This window comes from Engraulis encrasicolus, chromosome 16 (genome assembly GCF_034702125.1).
Source record: "Engraulis encrasicolus isolate BLACKSEA-1 chromosome 16, IST_EnEncr_1.0, whole genome shotgun sequence".
In the NCBI taxonomy this organism is placed as follows: domain Eukaryota; kingdom Metazoa; phylum Chordata; class Actinopteri; order Clupeiformes; family Engraulidae; genus Engraulis; species Engraulis encrasicolus.
Genome location: NC_085872.1, coordinates 2,362,501 through 2,385,000, shown reverse-complemented (window position 1 = coordinate 2,385,000; position 22,500 = coordinate 2,362,501). Strand labels below are relative to the sequence as shown.

Sequence of the window (22,500 nt, the reverse complement as noted above, 5' to 3'; positions counted from 1 at the left end):
TCAGGATTTTTCTAATTTCAAATATTTTGTCTAAAAAAAGCATTTCTTACTGACAGGTTTGGGTAAGGGACACAGCGCTGTGGTAATAGCCTATAGAAAGCACTTCCGTGTGCCCATCACGGAAAACAATTCCGTGTCCAGGAGCACGGAAAACAATTCCGTGTCCAGGAGCACGGAATTTTGGCAAAATCCTTGCTCCTGGACACGGATTTCGTGTCCTTAACATCCATGTCCAGGAGCACGGAATTTTTGGAGATCAGGCTGATATAACACAGAGGCTACGAGGCATAATTCAATTCAACCACCCCGCTCAGTAAGGACAATGTAAAATCATACATAAGTTTTTTTTTTTTTACAAGTTTTACAAATTCAAAAAGATTGTTATATGACAGTGAACGCAGATGTACATTTAAAAAAAAATACATACAATTATTAGGTGAAACTAGGGGCCACTTTCAGGAGTAAATCATACATGGCATATACAGTATATTTTATATAAGTTCTTAACCTTTTTTGCCTTGTTTCTGGGCCCTTCTAACTGAATTTGTGTTTTGTCCTTTATGGGTTTTTTTTTTCCCAGAGGGTTCTATATTGTGGTGGTGGCTATGAGGAGGCAGCGAGGAGGAAAGTTCCAGAATCCTTGGAGTAACCCAGATGACATGGACCTGGAGGAGGTATACAAGCAGGCTAGTGAACAAGTGGGACTAGGCAGCCATCATGACATTTGAGACAAGCTTCATGGGTATTCACATTTATTTTTGTAAAATGCATGTGTTTGTGTGTGTGTGTGTGTGTGTGTGTGTGTGTGTGTGTGTGTGTGTGTGTGTGTGTGTGTGTGTGTGTGTGTGTGTGTGTGTGCTCATGCTTGTACAGCTCCTAAAGGAGATCAACAGTACAAGTAAGGGTTTGCGGCTCAGACGTCATGTGGAGCCTCGGCCCTACATCGCTGCCCATTTTCAGAAGCTTCCATCCGAGTTCACGCTGGGAGATGGCCGCACCTACGGGAGCTTCCTGAACCGAGCTCTTCTGAGTGGACAAGAGTACACCTGTTTCGTACTGGCCCTCCTGGAACTCGCTGAAAATGTAAGACAACAGTGGTACCTCATCTGCTGTTTTGGCATGGCACTCGTGTGGCAATTGTGTGGCATGTTTACCTCTAATGTGGAAAGCTGTAGCCCCGTTGTGGTGTAGCTTGCTGCCAGACACAATCAGCTGCAAACCATCACATCATGTGAAGATCAGAGTGGTGTCCGTGATGGACATTGGTGACAGGAAGCAGGAAGGAAATGTCACGAAAGCATATTGGCGCAGTAGCAATAGCCATGGGTATGAGCTGGGGTTTGTGAATCTGGGTCAGGATAATCATGCTAATTAGCGGGTCTGAGTGACAGTCGAGACTCTGTTTGACGCATCTCTGTTTGACAGCTCGTTTTGGTATGAGTGGCGCTTGCCTGCCATGGCGAGTGTGACGTGCTGCTGACAGCGTGCCTCTGTGTGTTTTTTTTGTGCCCAGACGACGTATGCCACCAGCCCTTACTCAGACCCGGTGGCCACCTCTGACCTGGACCCCCAGCCCATCGTGGACGAGGAGGAGGGGCTGCTGTGGGTGGTGGGGCCAGTGGCGGCAGTCATCTTCATTGTCTGCATTGTCATTGCCATCCTCCTGTTCAAAAGGTAACACAATAGTAGGAGGAAAAAAGTAAATCTGTGTCTTTGGGTGATGCCATGACGTTGAATTAGTTTCCAAACTTAAGGTCATTTTTGTTGATGTAGCATGTGCTGATGTTCTGTCTCTCCCCTTCACTCTGCCTTTCCTCTTGGATCACTCAGCAAACCTGACAGGTAAGAGATCATTCAGAAATGATCATCGCCTCGTATGACAGTGACTTTCCCTTACGAAAGTCGACCATGATAAATCCAGGTTTTCATGTTTTTTCAATCATGCTTTAACCATGAAAACTCATTATGGTCTTACCACAGTTCATAGTTATTCATTAAATTACACTTAGCTGATGCATTTTTTTATCCAACACGCATATTGGTGACCTGCCTTGGAGCAATGTGGTGCCATGGATGGAGGTGCAGGGAGAAGTTAAACCATAGTCACAAACCATGCTGGAAAAAAACATGAAAACGATGGATTTTCAAAGTCAGGAACCACCCATGGATAAGCCATAGTAATACTATGGTTGGTTCAGAGTACTTAGATCAACCATGACATACCATGGTACAGCAATGGTTACTACAGTAAAGCCATGGTCGATTTTCGTAAGTGTTAACAGTAATGACTCGGAGAAATATTCTCAGTCTGAGTTGTGCCTCTGCTCTGCTTGTTTTTCACCTCCATGTGTGTTCTATAACCTGAGGTCTGTCATTCTCATGTGTGTTAATTTCATAATTATTTCATGATCATTAATGCCATATATGTCAGTAGAATGATGATCAGTACAAGCTTAGGCAAACGCTTTAGGAAAGAGATCTTACAATACTAAATTCTGTCTGAATTTTTGAAAAGGTATAGTGTGTTTTCTGTTGAACTTGAAGTTCAGTGTTGTATGTTATGCACACGCACTGTATGTCTGCATGATTCATTATGTACCACCAATCAGCAGGTCAAGCAATAGGCAGTGCTCTTTTAACCCCTTTGCGCAGAGCCAATGTTACATCCTTAGTCACCAAAATTGTAATTGCCATGTCTTAATCTGTTACTTAGACTGTCAGTAATGTCATGGCAATGTTGTTATGATGTAGTTGAGTATTTTCAGCAAATAGTGAGTAGGCCTGCCGGCGACCCCATCTGCACTAAGAGGCTATTGAGCTTGATCAGATGTATGTGGTGTGTGTCTTCATTGTCAATAGTGTGCCGTGCAAAGCTGTGCTGTGGTTATGCGTGCAAGTGTTCATGTGGGTCTGTTTTGTTCAACTACCAATTCTGTGTTATGCTCCCGCATACTGCAGGAAGCGTGCTGAGGTGGAGGGCAGGAAGTGTAGCTTCCCCAGCAGCAAAGCAATGAGCTCCCATCACCCCACTGATCCCGTGGAGCTTCGCCGCATCAACTTCCAGACCCCTGGTAAGTTGCACACAGCCCCAAAACACAGGTCCTGTCTCAGGGCCCAAGATGAATGTTATGAAGGATCGTCACTCATTAACTTGCAGTTTCCACTTCCAAATGCTGGCAACAGTGGAACTCTCGCAGTACAAGTACAGCTAAATGAAATGTCTTTGTAGCTCCCCGAGGTACACATGCAGACTATGCAGTATGGGTGATATTGTTATACTCTGTAAAGGCTTTCATAAGGGAGTGGTTCATTTGGGACTGAGTGGTTCAGTTATTACTTCTCCTCCAGGTCCCCGAGGTGCAGGCTACCGGCGCTTGTCAAGTTAGTCTCCCTTTCAGTCTGATGCCTGTCTGTCTGTTTGTCTGTCTATATGTCTGTCTATCTATAATACCTGACTGACTAACAGTCTGTCCATGTGTCCCTTTGTAGGTTTTTAATATTGATAACACTGCGATTTTAATTTTGCCATTTTAATATTGATAACACTGCCATTTCTTTTAATTACTCCTTTTCAATTCAGTCCTTTAATGTAGCTCTGCTGTTGCCATCATCCAATCCAGAGCCCCAAGGATCGAACTGCTCTTCAGAGACTAACGTGTGTGTGTGTGTGTGTGTGTGTGTGTGTGTGTGTGTGTGTGTGTGTGTGTGTGTGTGTGTGTGTGTGTGTGTGTGTGTGTGTGTGTGTGTGTGTGTGTGTGTGTGTGTGTGTGTGTGTGTTTATGGGAGGCATGTTTGTGTTTCTCTTAATTCTGATGGCTGTTCCATCACTGCTTTACATGTGGTGACTTACTGTCTCTTCCATCACTACTTGACTCAGTGAAGTCATCATCACATACGTGTTCTTCTCATCTTCCATGACAGGCATGGCCAGCCATCCTCCTATTGCTGTCAGCGAACTGCCAGACCAACTAGAGAGACTGAAGGCCAATGATAACCTCAGATTCTCCCAAGAGTACGAGGTAAGGCTGCCTGACCTTTCCTAGTATTTTTATGCAATAATAATGCTTGTGCTTCTTGCTGTTTGTGGACATAACAATTACAGACAGACCAGATGGTTTGTTCGAGTATAACACTCATGTGCAACACTAGTCTTTCAAAGAGATGTAGCAAGTTCAATTGTGAAGAAATGATGGCAGAGAAGATGGTAAAGTAAATAAATACATAAATAATACATAAATGCAGATAAATGATTGATTGGATGGGTAGATGGATGAATTAATTAGTCAATACATGAACACATACAATAATGAAATAGGCTAGAATAAAGGTGCAAGCATTTTGTCAATGCTTAGTTAATAGGCTACAAAACAAAGGCACTAAGATCAATCAAATCACGATAGAACGTAGAAAGACGGGTAAGGTCTTTCTAAACACACTAGCACCGGAAGACTGTGCTGTAGAGCTCCTTATCTGGAAGGATGATAACAAATCTTGTGGATGTGAAGGAGGGATCTTGAACTTGAAGTTGCTCTGCCATTTCTCAGTTTTTCCCCTATACGGTTCTCAGCCTAACATTTACACCAGCTCTGCCTCCTCTCCTGTGTTGCCTTAGCTTGGCAGGCATCACTGGCGGCCAAGTGCTAGATTGGCCACGGAAAGATAAGAGTGTCATTATGCTTGAATTTTTGCTTGCTCTTCATTATTGTTAATGTCAAGAAATAATCTTAAAACAAAAAAATATAAGATAAAAAATACCAGAAAACTAAAACCTATACATAAACTAATTTAAACTAAAACCTTGTCGTAGTCAACATTTTTCAACATCTGTGCCGGGCACCTCAGAAGATCTTGGATGCCTGTTATGTCCTGACATTTTTTCCAGGACTGCTCTTCATTATTTGAACACTGCTCAGGGACCCCAAAACACCAAGGGATAGAACATTTGATCTTTCTGCTTTCCATATAGTAACATGTGCAATCAATCAAATTCTTGTTTTCATCATTGGCCTCTTAATCTGTGTCACTGTGTGGGAGATTGCACAGCACAAAGGAGCACAATAAGAACACTGTGTAGGCAGGAGATTCACATTCGTAGTTATGCTCTAAATAGGTGCGTGTGTGTGCGTGTTTGTGTGCGTGCATGTGCGTGTGCGTCAGAGCATGGCAACCCGACCGAAGCCCGACGGGCCGGGTCGGAACCCGACGGGCCGGGCCGGACTCGGACAAAAAAAATAGAATATCTGTCGGACTCGGGTCGGGCTCGGGCTTGAACCAAACAGACATTGTGAAAATTGTAAGCAATCAGAGGAAACGTTTCAGTTCATGCAAACGGCAGTTTTGTGATTAAAAAATAAGTAATTGAATATGCATAAATGAAAATGTTGGTAGGCTACTCGTGCGAGTGATTATTATTGGCTGTATGCACGCGCCAGTTACCAGTGGCAACATGGACGCTCACTCCCAGTCAGCCGAGCAGGAATGCCGAGTCAACTTGCTTTCTTAATAAGCGCCAAATACAGTTGTCAGTGAACGCGTGGTATTTTGTTGTAGGCCTAGTGTAGGCCATGTTTTAGCATGCCTTCGGTGCTGTCTTAAATGTTGAACATAAAATGACGAAGTTTGTCACTGCATTGCTCGCCAAGGATTACATTTCCAGCCAGGGGTAGCAAGGAGCATAATATGGATTAAAGAAGACGCACACGCTACGTGGAGTTGCCTAAGGTAGGGGCGAAGAGGTTTCCTGTTACTACTTTGTCCGCTGTGACATTTCATGTCCTTCATGTAGGTTCTTAATTCTTGTCACTTTTACTGTAGCCTACAGTTGTAACTATGCGCGTGCAACCTTTCCTGATTTTATATTGACCGCATGGACATCAGGGAAATGACATTCTCTTGGAGGGCCGAACAGGCTACTGTTCTTAGGGGTGAACTTATAGCCCATCCTTCTTAACGACAAGGAGTGGCATCTTCACCGGCTCGCGGGGATTTATTTGCACTAACAGTAACGTAACAAATGCGTCCATAGCCGCGCTGACTGCATCCAAACCGTATTCGTTAGTTTTCGCCCTTCTTATCCTCTCACGCCCCTCCCATGCATTTGATCACAGCACCCAACATCTCTGGTCTAACCGAAAGAAACATAAGGTGCGCTGTCACATGTATGCGTGTGTTTATACTTAGGCCTACTATGCGTGCGTAACTAAATTAGGCTACAGCAAATTGCCTCATCCTAGTTGCCTATCCTGGCTATTTATCACGTGCTATTTTGAGTATGAAGGAGGCCACATAGAAAATATTGCTTGCGCACAGGTTCTGTTGTTATTACAGTGGTCTCGGGCTTCGGACGGGTTCGGACACAAACATTTTAATTAGTCTCGGGCTCGGGTCGGGGTTGATCACTTTTCTGTCGGCTGAGGGCCGGGCTCGGACAGAAAAAACCGGCCCGAGCCACGCTCTAGTGTGCGTGTGTGCGTGCATGCGTGCGTGTGTGCAATCAGAAACCCTTGCTGAGTGTCGGTGTCCTGCTGTAAGACTAAATGAATTTGGTGAGTCAGAGTGGTAAATGCTGTGTACGTATATCGACATTCCCATTTAAGTCACTGTAGCAGACAGGAGCTGGAAGTTAATCACCGGGCTCTTTAAGAGCCGGAAGTCTGTGCAGCGAGCTACTCGACTCTCTTTTCCCCACTACCTTGCCTCTGTGAAGTGCTCTCTCTCCAGTCTCTCTCCCTTCTCTCCACCACTCTTCCTCCTGTACTGTATCATCCGGGTGTTATTACTGTGGCCGACATGACGTAAGCCTCCAGCCTTATCTCCCTCCCTGGCCCTGCCTGGGCTGCCGAGCCCCATCCTAATCCAGCGCTTTGTGTTGGCCAGGGTTTGTGGGCTTTGTGATTGAGGCTGTGCTCTAAGTATGGGTTTGCAGAGTTCACTGTGGCTCAGGCAACAAAAATGCAAGTCAGCACATTTGGGCCCCAAACATGAAATTATGGTCATATTCCACTGGCCTGGTGTGTGTACCCTACTCAAATGGACTTTACCTCCATGTTTTACTTCCCCTTCGGAACTGGTGGACCATGTTAGTCCCTGCCTGATTAAAATCAATGTGTAGGAAATGTGACATGGCTGACAGCTGGTCACTGATAGAGCAAAACGTATCATGCCCATGCAGCATTTCGACCCAAATGTTGGTAGCATACTAAATAGAGATGTGATGTGAGATAAATGCTTTTAACTGCTAAAATATTCAGGTATGTAAGGTGTGTGTGTGTGTGTGTGTGTTCCTGCCTACATGCATGTGTGTGAGTGCTAGCAACTAGCCTGTTATGCCGGTGTTTTACAATTTAAAGAAAGAAAAAGTGAACGTTTTATTTTATATTTCATTTCTATTTCATCTTCATGTGTTAACATGTAATGTGTTTTGCATTTACTTTTAACATCCCTAACCCTAGCCCAGGTACATAACTGCAAGTAGACAATGGTACATGCTGTTACATACTTTGTTTAACGGCATGCAACCAGGAAAGCATGCAAATGCAAACTGCTAAAAGTTTTCCTGCTTTTGTGTCTTTCCCTCTCCACCCCTGCATTCTTCTTTCTTTGTGTGTGTGAAGTCTGTTGATCCAGGACAGCAGTTCACCTGGGAGCACTCTAATCTGGAGGTGAACAAACCCAAGAACAGATATGCCAACGTCATTGCATACGACCACTCGCGAGTTCTGCTGTCCGGCGTTGATGGTAAAGCCACCGCGAGTGTGTGTGTGTGTGTGTGTGCGTGCGTGCGTGCGTGCGTGCGTGCGTGCGTGCGTGCGTGCGTGCGTGCGTGCGTGCGTGTGTGAGGGTGCACGCGCACAGATGTTTGTGTGAGCAGATACTATTGATACTGTACAGTGGCTATGAAAAGTCTACACACCCCTGTTAAAATGCCAGGTGTTTGTGATGTAAGAAAATCACTTTTCTACTTCAACTATTTCAATTTTTTCCACCTTTACTATAAACAATAACCTGCATGATGCAATTGACAAACAGACTCAAAGCATTAAATGGAAAAAAATAAAAAATAACAAAAATTAAATGAACATGGTTACATGAATATGCACACCCTTAAACAAATACTTTGTTGCAGCACTTTTGACTTTTATCACAGCACTCAATCTTTTCGGGTAAGAGTCTATCACGTGGCACATGTTAATGTGTCAAAATTTGTTCAATCCTTCTTACAAAGGCACTCCAAATCTGACAGATTGCGAGGGCATCTCATGTAGTTTTGGAGCTGTTTATAATTCCCTCTTCCCTGACTGAGGCCCCAGTTCCAGGTGAAGAAAAACAGTTACAAAGGATGAGGCTGCCACCACCATGCTTCACTGTACTGTATGTATGGTGTTATTTTGGTGATGTGCAGTGTTGTTTTGTGCCAAATATACCTTTTTGGACTTATGTCCAAAAAGTTAAACCTTGGTGGAGTACATTTGCAAAAGGACATCTGAAATCTCCCAAATGCATGCGGGAAAAATGTGTTCTGATGAAATGCGGGAAAATGTGGTCCGATGAAACCGAGATGGAAAATTATTATAAAAGGTGTGTTTGGCACAGACAAGCAAAAAAACACTGTTCATCACTGAAATAACACTATGCTTACTGTAAAGCATGGTGGTGCAGCATCATGCTTTATAACTGTTTTTCTTCAGCTGGAGCTTCAGACAAGGAGGAGGTAATTATGAACCGTTCCAAATATGTCAGTATTAACACAAAACCCTCGGTACCCTGTTAGAAAGTTGAAGATGAAGAGGAACTTAATCTTTCAGAATGACAATTACCCTAAGCACCTGCCTAAATCAACAAAAGAATTGCTTCACCGGAATGAGATTGAGGTTTTGGAATAGCCCAGACAGAGTCCAGACCTGAATCCCATCGAACATCAGTCGGGTGATCTTAAGAAGGCTGTGCACAGGAGATACACTCACAATCTGACAGATTTGTAGTGCCTTTGCAAAGACGATTTGGGCTAATATAGCCAATGCATTTGAACAGGGGTGTGTTGACTTTTTATTGGCACTATATTAAGATTTGGATTGTGCCATGATCCATGATTAATGTCTATCTGTCAATACGAATGAAGAAGTAAAACTCAAAAGAAAACTCATAATTCTGCTACTAGCTCTTATCTGCCAAGCACTCTGTCACTCTCGCTCTTGGTCTCTCTCTTTCTCTTACTCTGTGTGTGTGTGTGTGTGCTTGCGTGCGTGCATGTGAGTGTGGGTGTCTGTGTAGGGGTACAGAGAGAGAACGAGACAAAGAGGCTTGTGTGTGTCTGTTTTTTGATTGCATATGCCTTTGAGCAGGGCCATGATGAGTCTACAGGATAGGGGGGTCTTAGTGGGAGGAGAGAGCCTGGCAGATGAGGCTTATCTGGGTAGTGCACGTGTGAGTTCAGCCTCTGTCTACTGTGCTCCAGGGCGTCTCTGCCAGTCAGCTCAGCTTCTATTAGCCTAAACAAGTCTTAGTGCCAGAGTCAGGCACCACTGCATCAAAGGAGCTCCCTCCCGAGGCTTACCACTACAGACTGGAATAACACTAAGAAATATGCATAATCACTGTAGCAGACATAAATATCCACACATGCACATACAGCCACACACACTAAGCCATGAAAGCACACACACACACACTGTGAACTCCTACACACTCATACACATGCAACGATCATGTTCTCAAATAGACACTGACATAGTTCATCACAATGGGTTTGCATGACCACCCACCAAACAACACACACACACACACACACACACACACACACACACACACACACACACACACACACACACACACACACACACACACACACACACACACACACATATGTTAGTCTATGCACAAGCATGTTTAAAATCGCTCTATCTTTATCTCTAAGCCAAACATTACACATTTTTAAATACAGCACACCCCTCAAACCTTATCGATTTCAACATTTATCGAGGCAATTTCAGAGTGCTTCTCACAGTACCATGTTCTTTGCTGATAAATGTGCACCTGAATGAGAGAGAGAGAGAGAGAGAGAGTGAGTGAGTGAGTGAGTGAGTGAGTGAGTGAGTGAGTGAGTGAGTGAGTGAGTGAGTGAGTGAGTGAGTGAGTGAGTGAGTGAGTGAGTGAGTGAGTGAGTGAGTGAGTGAGAGAGTGAGTGAGTGAGTGAGTGAGTGAGTGAGTGAGCGAGCGAGCGAGCGAGCGAGTGAGCGAGTGAGCGAGCAAGCGTGTGTGCTCAGCATTCCGATATTTTCTTTCCTTTCCTTTCAATTTTGTGTCCAGCCACTCATGTATGATGTTATGGATATTTGTCAGATATGCTAGAAATCCATTGCATCTGATGCTATTTTGTATGTATATGTGCCCCAGGTATGCCAGGCAGTGATTACATCAATGCCAACTACATTGATGGCTATAGGAGGCAGAACGCATACATTGCCACACAGGGGCCTCTTCCTGAGACCTTCTGTGATTTCTGGCGCATGGTGTGGGAGCAGCACACAGCCAACATCATCATGATGACCAAATTGGAGGAAAAATCCAGGGTAACCCTCTCTTACCCCCACTTGTCACTTCTGAATTTCAATTTTCCTCCCCCCACTTTCTCACTCTTTCGCTGTCTCTTTGCTCTATCTGTCTGTTTCCCCTGAACAGCACAGATTTCACTTGTGCGCTAACAGTAACCTCATTTGTTCAGCCTCTGACACTAACCTCGTAGCTACTAATGTCACTGTTCCTCGTTTCTCTTTGTGAATTCTAATGCTGTGCTCTAAACTGTGCTTTCCAACCACTCTGTTGTTCAATCTTCAGATGCCTTCCTATTTCTACTCCAAGGCAAGATGTCTCTTTCATTCTGTCCCTCTCCACCTCACCCACTCTGTCTAACTGGTCTTCGAATGGCACCCGCACCCACCTGCTCACTCACTCAATCACCCACTCATTGAATCACTCACTCATTCACAAAACCAAACAAGACTCACATCGACCTCACTGATTCACCTGAAGGGTAGATTTAACTATTGAAGGTGATGGATGAGATGTTGACTATATACAGCAAACCTTATTTTAAAAAACCTACAATGAGAATCCAGTTGTGAGATGTAAGTCTAACAATGGCTACGTTTACATGACGTTTTTAATTACAAATTAGTCATTGAGAATTAAAAAGTTCCTCCGAATTTACTTTGATCTTTCATTTCATTCCGAATTGTGAAGTGTTAACATGACGGAATTAAGCTTTATTCAGAATTAAAGTGAGTTAATTCTGAATTAAATGTCTCATGTAAACGTAGCCATGATCTTTGTCCTACTTGACCTATTCAACACATCTACTGTATGTGTCTTATGAGAGGAAGCCAGTGACGCATCCCAGGCCCACACTACTCCACCTTCAAACCACTAACACACTCAGGCTGACAGGAAGCTCTAATGACTGTAATAACAAAGAGACACAATGAAGAGACAAAAAAGGCCATACTGTGTTCTGTAGTTCAAGCCAGGTAAAGAAAGAAGTGCTAATGTACAATCAGTGGCGGAACAATTGTCCACAGGGCCCTAGGGCAAGACACTTATCGGGCCCCCTATATGACTTGTCAAGATCACAATGGGGCCCCCACCACCAATGCAAGGGTGCACTGGGCCCAGGGGCAAATGCCCTGCTCGCCCTCCCTATAGCTCCGGCCCTGTGTACAATTCAATCAGAGTAGATGTGATTTGCAACATCACAGGAGAACTCGTAACTTTTAACTTTTCACTTCAGACCACACACACTGTTACACAGCATGACAGTTGGGGACTTTTTTGAGTGCTTTTGAAATTTCGGCCCCTGCCTAATTCTGCTCTGTGTGTGTGTGTGTGTGTGTGTGTGTGTGTGTGTGTGTGTGTGTGTGTGTGTGTGTGTGTGTGTGTGTGTGTGTGTGTGTGTGTGTGTGTGTGTGTGTGTGTGTGTGTGCGTGCGTGCGTGCGTGCGTGCGTGCGTGCGTGCATACCTGTGTGTGTATGTGTCTCTCTCTGTGTGTGGACCCGTGTGTGTGTGTGGACCCATGTGTGGGTGTGGATGTCTGTCTGTCTGTTTCTGCCTGTCTTTCTGTTGGTCTGTCTGTGCTATGGTTACAGGTGAAATGTGATCAGTATTGGCCCAGTAGAGGTACAGAGACATATGGACTCATCCAAATCACTTTGGTGGACACCCTGGAGTTAGCGACGTATTGTGTAAGGACCTTTGCCATGTTCAAGGTAATGCCAATATTCTCCATTTTCTGTAGCACATCATGTCAAAGTCATTTTCATAACCCCTTAGTGCAGAGCATTATAACCTTACTGTCACCAGAATTGTAATGGCTACATCTTAATATGTTACTTAAGGCTCTCAGTAATGTCATAGCAATGTTATTGTCTGGTTGGGTATTTTAGGCAAATAGTGAATAGGCCCGCCCGCGACATTTTCAAGATGAATACATCACTTACCAAGTAAATTCTAAGTCAGTATTTTGAGCATATTTAGCCTATAATTTGAGGCAATGATTCCCAAACAAGGGTACGTGTCTCACTAGGGGTAATCAAGCACTCTGTACACCGTAAACCCCAACATGTTCAATAACTGATTACCAATAAAGTTAAAATAAAATAAAATAAAAAGGCGATGCAAGACGAACAAAAAAGGTTGGGAAACCCTGGTGGAAGCCAATACTGATCCTCCTTAAGCCACAGTATTTGTATCTGTCGAACTGCTGACATCTAGTGGTACTCATGGACATAACAGTTTAGGTCAGAAAGACCTCCTGAAATGATAACGCTTCCATGTGAATACTCACATACAGTGGTCTATGTAACACTTAGCAGTGCATTGTTGTATTTGCCCATTTGACAAGGCAATAATAAGCTATTTTCATTTTTGTACTTGAAGTTAGACTGAACCATGGGTGCGGGGGCTTACCAAGACTATTGTGACAAAGCTCAGCCGGTTCCCGAGCGGTTTCCGCTCTGCCGTTTCTATGCTTGATAAGGGGGTTTCATGAAGTAATTAACATGCAATTGCGTACAATCAGCCTTGTGATTACTTTTTATTGCAAATGCTTTTTATTTGTTTGGGCAGCCTGTTAGGTCTTTAGGAAGCAGCCAGTCTCAACAGAACCCCTAGCTACATACTGTGTAGTAGATCTAGTAGAATATATAGTCTGTCAATAAATCGATAAATGTCAATCAATATTATGTATATAGCACATTATCAACACAAATTTGTCATTCAATGTGCTAGAGAGTAGAGAAAGAGAGAAGAAAAAAAATATTGTATTATAGATAGTTGATAACTAACTAACTATCACCAAAGGCAGATGAAAATAAAGCTGAATTTAATTTCATTTTAAAACAAGATGCGGGGCCAGTTCTAATTTGAACAGGAAGCTGGCTCCAACATTTGGTAGCATAATGATATGTCTATGATATATGAGCAAGTAAATAGAATAGAAATAGAATAGAATAAAATAGAATACATATGTACAAACCCCAACTCCGGTGAAGTTGGGACGTTTGGTAAACTGTGAATAAAATCAAAATGCTATCATTTTCAAAACATTCAATCCATTCATTGGATGGAGAATAGTGACAAGACAACATTTTAAGTGTTAAAACAGAGAAAAAAAATTGTTTTGGGGGACATATGTACTCATTTCTAATTTGATAACTGCAACACGTCTCAAATAAGTTGGGACGGGGATCAGGGAAATATAATAAACATCCCAAATAAGCTAGAACAACAAAGAAGAACATTTCAAAATGAAGTGTAGTGATGGACAATATGTGTGTCCAGGTATAAGACCACCACAGACAGGCTATTAAAAATGTATTAGGCTACATACATTTTTGAATTCCTTTTGATTTACCATGATTGAGTGTATATAAGACATATTTTTGACATCAAAATCATTGTATAGGTTCATGACATCATGACATATATATTGACTGTAGTCTCATTCTAGCACTCCAAGAATTACAGCTATTGAATATTGACCATATTAAGAACGCTTCATGTGTGCAAGTGATAGAGGGGTTTAACATTCTCCTATGCACCCGAGCTCACTTGAAATAGACCCAGAAGACATGAGAAACTGTCCTTTGTTTACAGAAGTCAGCAGAAGTTGAATAAGTCAATTCCTTTTGAAAATAATAGAGTATTGTACATCCTGTGCTACAGTGAAAATGGACCATCCAACTTGTGTTAGTGCCAACTTCAAAAGGCAGCCTCTTTGATGGCATGGGGGTGAAGTAGTCCATTGTTGTTCTTCCTCATCTGTAGAGTTAAATACAGTGCTGAATGATATAAATGGGTTTCACACAGCATGAAAAGCCACTCATGCATTATATTTTGAGGGGAGATCTTCAATTACTACCACATAGTAAGGACAAATTGCATTCTGTACTATGTTTTAACAGTTTTAACTCCATCATAAGGACCAGCAGGTGATAAAATGCCAGACTTTTGGTCAAGACCTGTCACACTGTAAGCACTACAGAAAGGAAAACATTGCAAAACATGATGAGGAATACACTCACCATTTAAGCTGGTGAAATCATGTCCAAGATAGGAATAAACACTGTTTTTTTTATATAAAATCATCTCATTGGGTAATGTAATTAACTGTCTTTTGCTTTGTTTTTAGTCTTCCTCAACATTTGCTGCCTTTTATTGTCTCTGTCCCAACTCTTTTGAGACGTGTTGTTTTTACATATCCATGAATATCCCCGAAAACAATAATTTTGTCAGTTTTGATGGCTGATATGTTTTCTTTGTGCCGTTCTCCATCTAATGTAAGAATCAGAAGTTTTGAAAATGGCAGTATTTTGTTATTATTCACAATTTACCTTGTGTCCCAACTTCTATGGAGTTAGGGTTTGTATATCAAATAAAATGATAATAAAAAATAATTAAAGCAAGTGTAAGTGAATGTCAGTTGTGTGATGAATATGCTACAGTGAAGAGTCTTATGTGCTTGTCTTCATTTGTTCTGACATCACATGGCCGGCCAACAACCTGGGTGTGATTTGGCCATGTGTGGGCCACCTTTTCAAGACCAATGATGTAGTTATGTGAAAGTGAGGTTTGTTGTCTTTGCTTATGTGTGTGTGTGTTTAGAATGGCTGCAGTGAGAAGAGGGAGGTTAGGCAGTTCCAGTTCACCGCCTGGCCAGATCATGGAGTTCCAGAACACCCCACTCCATTTCTGGCTTTCCTGAGGCGGGTGAAAGCCTGTAATCCTCCCGATGCTGGGCCCATGATTGTTCACTGCAGGTACTACACTTTCCGTAATCTCCCATGCACAATGTTACTTTGCTGCCAGAGCTGATATCTGCATTGTTTTGGTCCATTTAAATTATGGTTAAATTAAATAAATTATTATATTGTTTGTAGCCTTAATAGAGATGTATGGTTTGTGGAATGGGATGTGACAATGACAGTGTTTGAGGGAGGGTTATAGTGATATCAATTCAAGTCAAGTCGGCTTTATTGTCAATTTCTTTACATGCACTGGTCATACAAAGAATTGAAATTATGTTTAATATAACCTGAGACATTCCTTGATGATTGTGTCCCAGTGCTGGAGTGGGTCGCACCGGGTGCTTCATTGTGATCGACGCCATGGTGGAGCGCATCAAACAGGAGAAGGCGGTGGACATCTACGGCCATGTGACCCTCATGCGATCCCAGAGGAATTACATGGTGCAGACCGAAGACCAGTACGTATTCATCCATGACGCCATTCAGGAAGCCATCACATGTGGCAATACAGAAGTGGCTGCACGCAACCTGTATGCCTACATCCAGCGCCTGACACAAAGCGAAGGTCCTGACAATGTACCCGCCATGGAGCTGGAGTTTAAGGTGAGAGGCTACTTCTTTTCAAGGCAAGCCATCTTAGAATTAGACTTAAAGGTACACTGTGCAGGAAATGGTCAAAAAAGGTACCGCAACTATGCTGCTCATTGAAACAGGGTTGCCTATTGCCAAATTTGATATTTCATGAAAGTTTACTAAGTAGTAAACTAATATTTTCTATTATGGCCCAAGTACAGTAATTTTTGCAGGTAAAAATGACTATTTCTGGACATTCAAAATGGCGAACCATGGCGAAAATCCCCCTTTTAATGTATGAAAAGTGAAATTTTCCCAGTCATAATGAATACTTATTTGATGGTGATGGTAAGTATTCATGAAAAAGATAACATTAGTGAATGGGTAGCATGAATTCTGGAACTAAACAACTAAAATCTTGCACAGTGCACCTTTTAGTCACAATTGATAGGATCTATTGAGAGGTATAACAATGATTTCCTTTTATTGTCAATGGTTAAATTCATCATCATAAGGTGGCAGATTCATTATTATGCCAGATATTGTTTGTTAAGTATGACACATTATGAAATACATGGCCAGGACAGTCTCCATGAATTTTCTTTTTTTTCTCTTGTGTAGCGCCTGGCTGGAGCCAAGGCCCACACATCACGGTTTGTTAGTGCCAACCTGCCCTGCAACAAGTTCAAGAACCGGCTTGTAAACATCATGCCCTTTGAGTCGACGCGTGTGTGTTTGCAGCCAATAAGAGGAATAGAGGGATCAAACTACATTAACGCCAGCTTTATCGACGGCTACAGGTGAGGGGCCAGAGTTAGTTGCACTGAGAGTATTGCTGTCCGCTTTGATTTTATGAAAAGGCAAATATCAGCCTTCTTCAGAACCATGGAAAGCCTTTTACAACCTGGTAATAGAACAGTTTCCCATTAATTAAACATAAATTGTGTCATGAATCCCTGAAACATGTAACAAAACCCTATAATTGCATGGACATGGGAGTGGTTACAATTAGATAGAATTCACACATTTCCAACACATCCATCCAAGTTTGTCTGCTCTATATGAGTAACAAAAGGTGGAAAATAGAAAGGACATATTGCATATGGAGGAAGGTAACTGTAACAGTTCAAGATGTCGTTTATAACTATGTTTAACCAAGTCATGAAAAGGACAAGAGGATCTGTTCAAAGTGCCCAGTTCATTCATATCATTTTTGTTATATTATTGGTGATTTGTGACATCATTGGGAAATTATTACATTACTATGTTCTGCAAAATTTGAGCATAACCTGATAATGTAACCATACTTTGGTCTAAATACAACTACCATTAAAATGATAGATTGATCATCATGTCTTCATTAGGGGCCAAACCAACAAAATCAGCAAGTGATCAAATACAACCACTGTACTATACATCATTGCTACCAGTAACTTACTGGCTTGTCTCATAGTTGTAATGGTATATGACTCCTGGTTTTCTTTCTCCTTCCTAGGCAACAGAGAGCATACATGGCAACCCAGGGTCCCCTGGCAGAGACCACAGAAGACTATTGGAGGATGCTCTGGGAACACAACTCCACCATTGTGGTCATGCTCACCAAACTCAGAGAAATGGGCAGGGTGAGTGGTACACAACTGGCCTTGGAACTCCCATATTGCCTTCAGTTCTACGCAATCGTTCCGATCTGAAAGGCTTGTGATTAGGTCTGGTGGTAACCAGACAAGTACACAACAGGAGTTTTAGCATGTAGAAATAAGACATAAGGCCATAAAATTGTTGTCTCTTGAGTTTGAGGACTTCCACTCTTTGACTGACACTGTTGACCGCATTCTGTCCCTGTCATCTCTGCTGACTTGCAGGAGAAGTGCCATCAGTACTGGCCAGCTGAGCGCTCTGCTCGCTACCAGTACTTTGTGGTGGACCCCATGGCAGAGTACAACATGCCTCAGTACATCCTTCGAGAGTTCAAAGTGACTGATGCCCGAGTAAGTGCTGCCTCCACACCTTTCATCAATAAGGGTGGCCTAAAAGGACACAGTACATTTGAAATGCTTATCTTGGACCCCTCACTACAAATAAGTTCACCAACATTATATGTTTATTTAAAATGGGGTAGATGGGTTAGATATAATAGGGTAGATAGGGTAGAAATAAAAAAATTAAAAATATATATACACCTGCATAAACATTAAGTCATTGAACTGAAAATGCCCAATGTAAAAGCTTATGTTTAGTGAAATATAGGAAAACTGGGAAAACTAAAATTTTGCTTTCAGAGCAGGAAACTTGTAGTCATTTTACCTTGTGAATGGGGTTTTTAGAAAGATGATGAAACAGGGTTTTTAGGAAGATGATGAAACATGTAGCCTCTTACTGCAGATGGGGTTGACGGCGGGTCTATTCACTATTTGCTGAAAATACGAAACTACATCATAACGACATTGCTGTGACAGTACTGCGTCTCTTAAGTACCAGATTAAGACATAGCTATTACAATTTTGGTGACAGTAAGGTTATAACATAGGCTCTGCGCTAAGAGGTTAAGGCAGAAGAGCCTCACATTAAGTTCCAGATCAACTGAATAAATGGGTGAATATGTTTTGACATCCTCTGCTACAGTAGGTGTTATTTCTTCAGCCATTATGATCTTGTGTGCCTATAGGATGGGCAGTCTCGCACTGTCCGGCAATTCCAGTTCACAGACTGGCCTGAACAAGGAGTGCCAAAGTCCGGAGAGGGATTCATCGACTTCATTGGTCAAGTTCACAAAACAAAAGAGCAGTTTGGACAGGACGGACCAATTACAGTACACTGCAGGTGGGTTGGTGCAGAGCGACAACTGTCATTGGCTGTATGTAATATCGAGAAAAAAAAATTCTCACATTATAAAGCGTGTGTGTGTGTGTGTTTGTGTGTGTGTGTGTGTGTGTGTGTGTGTGTGTGTGTGTGTGTGTGTGTGTGCGTGTTTGTGCGTGTGTGTATTACAGTGCTGGTGTTGGCAGGACAGGAGTCTTCATTACGCTAAGTATTGTGCTGGAGCGCATGCGCTATGAAGGAGTCGTGGACATCTTCCAGACCGTGAAGATGTTACGCACCCAGAGGCCAGCCATGGTGCAGACTGAGGTGGGTGCCCTACTAAGCCAGCTATTGGCTGTTTAACCCATTGATGCCTGATATTGCGTTGCGCAACATTGGCCCTGGCTCCTGGAGCTGCATTACGCAACATTCAGGCTCATGAGATTTGAGACAACTTTATTGAACATCTCTGTTTGTTTGAGATGAATGAACAGATTCTAATGAAAGATGAGGGTCTTAGCGTTTAAAGTGCCCTATTAAGCACTGTTGGGAAAGTTACTCAAAAACTGTAATGCACTACTTATTACATGTTACTGTCATTTAAAAGTAATGCCTTACATTACAACATTACTTTTTTTTAAAAGTAAGGCATTACACTACTTTTGCATTACTTTTAGTTACTTTAGCCAAAATGACTGGAAATAAGGATTTGGCAATCTACAGTTCAAATCTATGAGGTGGCATGACTTTCACCTGCCATCCACAAGTTGTTTGGAAGCCTGCAGACTGAAAACCAACATTTTCAGGAATTGCGTCTTACCCACATACAATAAGGCCTAAGAAAAATAAAAGTTTGGTTCCGGTTGGTTGTCAGGTTTGGTCATCGTCCGGTCAGATTTTTTTTTTTTATTTCCACTTTTTTTTTAATTTCTTTTTTTTTATGTCCGACCCCCCAACCCCCCACATGCGCCAGATTTTGTCATAAACGTTGTTGAACAATGCCAAGGACGATAGTGGAGTTGAGGCTTGATAAGTACAGCTGAAGCTACAATGAAATATAATAAGCATTAATGAGCCAAGAGGCCTATAATATTTTATTTCAAATTGATTAATTTCAGTTTTAGTGATGTTTAGTTGAACAAAAGTGAGGGGGGTGCAACGTACTCATCCCCCCCCCCGTCGGCCTACCCTGCCGTGTCCCTGTCTCGTCAAATTGTTTGTAGGCTACTGTTTTTCGACGTGGAAAGCGGTTTGGGTTTCAAGTACAGTGTGCATTTAACTTAAATGTTCTTGGCGTCCTTATTTTCAATGGAGTCAAAGTAGTGGGCATATACCCATCTTGAAAACGAGCAAGCTGGATCTTCTGGATCGGTCATCCTTTGTCAGCCTGCCATTTCGAGAGACGAAGCGTGAAAGAGGAAGCAATGTTCTGCGTGAAACTTTTAAATCTCTGCGGACGTAGGCCATCGTAGGCAATAGCTGATCTTGCGGTGATCCGCGAACATAAAGAAAACAAAATACCCACACAAAATTTAGGTGAAAAAATGCGTTGTAATGTGCAAGTTACTTGCATTGTAACGAGGACATATTACCGTTTTTTTTGAAGGCTTTGGTGTTTGCTGGTCTGTTGTGGTCTATACTACTCACTGTTAACTGGTATATAATCAGTACACAGTTTGCCATTTCATTTCACATTGTTGGGAAATGTGCTTTTCAATGCGGTGTTGCTTGATGTCTGAGATTACCTATCTTCGTCCAAGATAATTGCATAAGGAGGCTGTTCCGATGTTGTGTGGTGTCAAAGGGACAGGTTCAGTCTGTTTTGCATACAGTCAAAGGTTAATACTGAACTAAACAGTATGCTATAATCTTGGCTACACCTGATTTTGTATACATGCAAAATATGATGAACAGGATTCATGAGTTCAGATGTATGCAGGATCAGTATGTCAGGATCAGTTCACTGTACTACAGAGACAAGTTCAACCGATGCAGTCACGTTCCTGTTGTGCAATAAGACTGAGGGATTTTTTCTTCAGTAAGGGTTTCTAACCAGTGGAAAGAAGGGTTACAGCCCACTCTGTGGCCAGTAAAGAACTGTAGAATTCCAAAACATACGAAAGGTGTGTCTTGTATTTTCCACATTTGTGGGGCAATAGAATACTTAAAGCAGGACTTTCTATAGGTATGCATTGACACGTCTGCACGAAGTTCCACAAGTTATACACTTGAGTAGAAAGGGGATACGGGTGCATGTACATACTCACACATGCACCCACACAGACACAAACACAAAATACAAACACACTCCTCTGCTTGACAGGAAATTGGGTTTATTTTGACGTTTCTAGTGCCTTATATCACAAACCTATTTTGATAGTTACTTTTTTTTATTTGCCATGAACATAATCAATTTGTTCTATGTGTATATATATGTCTGTTGTTTTTTCATAATTTGTTTAGATAGTAAAATTATTTTCTTGGTGACAGGAGGTAACCATAAACCTTTGTCATATCATTCCTTATTGATCAACAGTTACCAATATTTTGAATTTTAAATGAGTAATACAGTTGCCAAGAACTTTTTAACAGTAAACGGATTTCTATCAGCATTATGTTACAAAATAAACATCAAATGATGTTCAGTCATGCTAACAGTTTAAAAAATCTACAATATGATGAGGTCATTTATGTTGCTTGAGTGACTTGAACTTGTGTCTCTCACTCACTGATCTCCTCCTGACACCGTTGCGGTGCTAACGTCTCTCCTTACAGACATTTGAACTGTTATGCAGTCTTGGAATCACTTGTTTTAACCACTTAAAACATCTTAACATTGTCACCCCTTTGCTCTGTGCATGGTTACACATTGGACATGGCCAAAGAGGCCCGATTCTATGAAATTTGCACTTTCTAAATAGCTGTACTATGCACTGGCCCACCTACTAGATTATCAACCTATCAATGTTACTTGAACCCCTTGGTGTGGACTGAGTAAAATTGCTCACATTGTGTATATGTAAATGAACACAGGAGGAAGCTTATTTAAATAAAATAGATAGAACAATATTGAATTTATTAATCATTTATGGTGTGATAAAATGCACTCCAGCAAACGAGATTTGCTCTGTCTACACAGTGCACAAGAAGTCACCTTTACTTGGAGTGAATTCACAGTACGATATGTCTTTTCCCTGTAATTGATAGCCTAATTGTTAAAAAAAATTATAATAATTCTTATTGACACACTGCTCTTTGAAAAAAAACTATACCTCTACTATGTGTTTGAGTATGAGAAAAGGTCTGTTCTTTTTCAAGTGACAACACATATTTTTATTGTTTTTAACTGAGTCATGTGGGTCCCTGATGAAAGTGTATGAATGTTCTTGTTTTGTTTGTTGACACATTTTGTTTCGTACGAATAAAGTATGGAAGAAGAAACAATGCTGTTTATGGTTTGTGGTTTGTGGTTGTCACTTTTGGATATCCAGATAAGGGAGAAAGCAGCCATGGGCCAGTGAGCCAGTGATTAGGCAGTCATGCTTGTAACTTGAGGGGTTGCAGGTTCGATTCCCAACACCACTAATTGGGTGGGGAGAGTGCATAACCAACACTCATCCTCCTCCATGACTGAGGTACCCTGAGCATGGTCCCGCCTACCTGCACTGCTCCCTTTGGGCGCCTGCTGGACTGCCCCTTGGTATGACTGAAGCATACACTATGGGCTCTTTCCATTATCCTAACTCCCATCCTCCCTTGGCTAGTGGCCTTGTGATGGCATTGAAAGATGTCATTGACAACAGATGTCTAGTTTAATATCTCGCAAAAGCA

The 22,500-nt window shown here is 42.0% G+C and overlaps 1 protein-coding gene across 1 annotated transcript in view; it reads left to right on the top strand.

The window, feature by feature from the left end:
• Positions 1 to 22,500, top strand: part of LOC134464928 (receptor-type tyrosine-protein phosphatase delta-like) — a 112,524-nt gene that overhangs the window by 88,334 nt on the left and 1,690 nt on the right. The window contains exons 21-35 of the mRNA XM_063218254.1: positions 581 to 674; positions 874 to 1,083; positions 1,514 to 1,674; positions 2,959 to 3,071; positions 3,922 to 4,019; positions 7,614 to 7,737; positions 10,393 to 10,568; positions 12,139 to 12,258; positions 15,155 to 15,309; positions 15,615 to 15,900; positions 16,492 to 16,670; positions 17,366 to 17,492; positions 17,733 to 17,858; positions 18,536 to 18,690; positions 18,861 to 18,996. Of these exons, the coding sequence (XP_063074324.1) occupies positions 581 to 674; positions 874 to 1,083; positions 1,514 to 1,674; positions 2,959 to 3,071; positions 3,922 to 4,019; positions 7,614 to 7,737; positions 10,393 to 10,568; positions 12,139 to 12,258; positions 15,155 to 15,309; positions 15,615 to 15,900; positions 16,492 to 16,670; positions 17,366 to 17,492; positions 17,733 to 17,858; positions 18,536 to 18,690; positions 18,861 to 18,996 (2,260 nt within the window). The remainder of the gene's footprint in view (positions 1 to 580; positions 675 to 873; positions 1,084 to 1,513; positions 1,675 to 2,958; positions 3,072 to 3,921; positions 4,020 to 7,613; positions 7,738 to 10,392; positions 10,569 to 12,138; positions 12,259 to 15,154; positions 15,310 to 15,614; positions 15,901 to 16,491; positions 16,671 to 17,365; positions 17,493 to 17,732; positions 17,859 to 18,535; positions 18,691 to 18,860; positions 18,997 to 22,500) is intronic.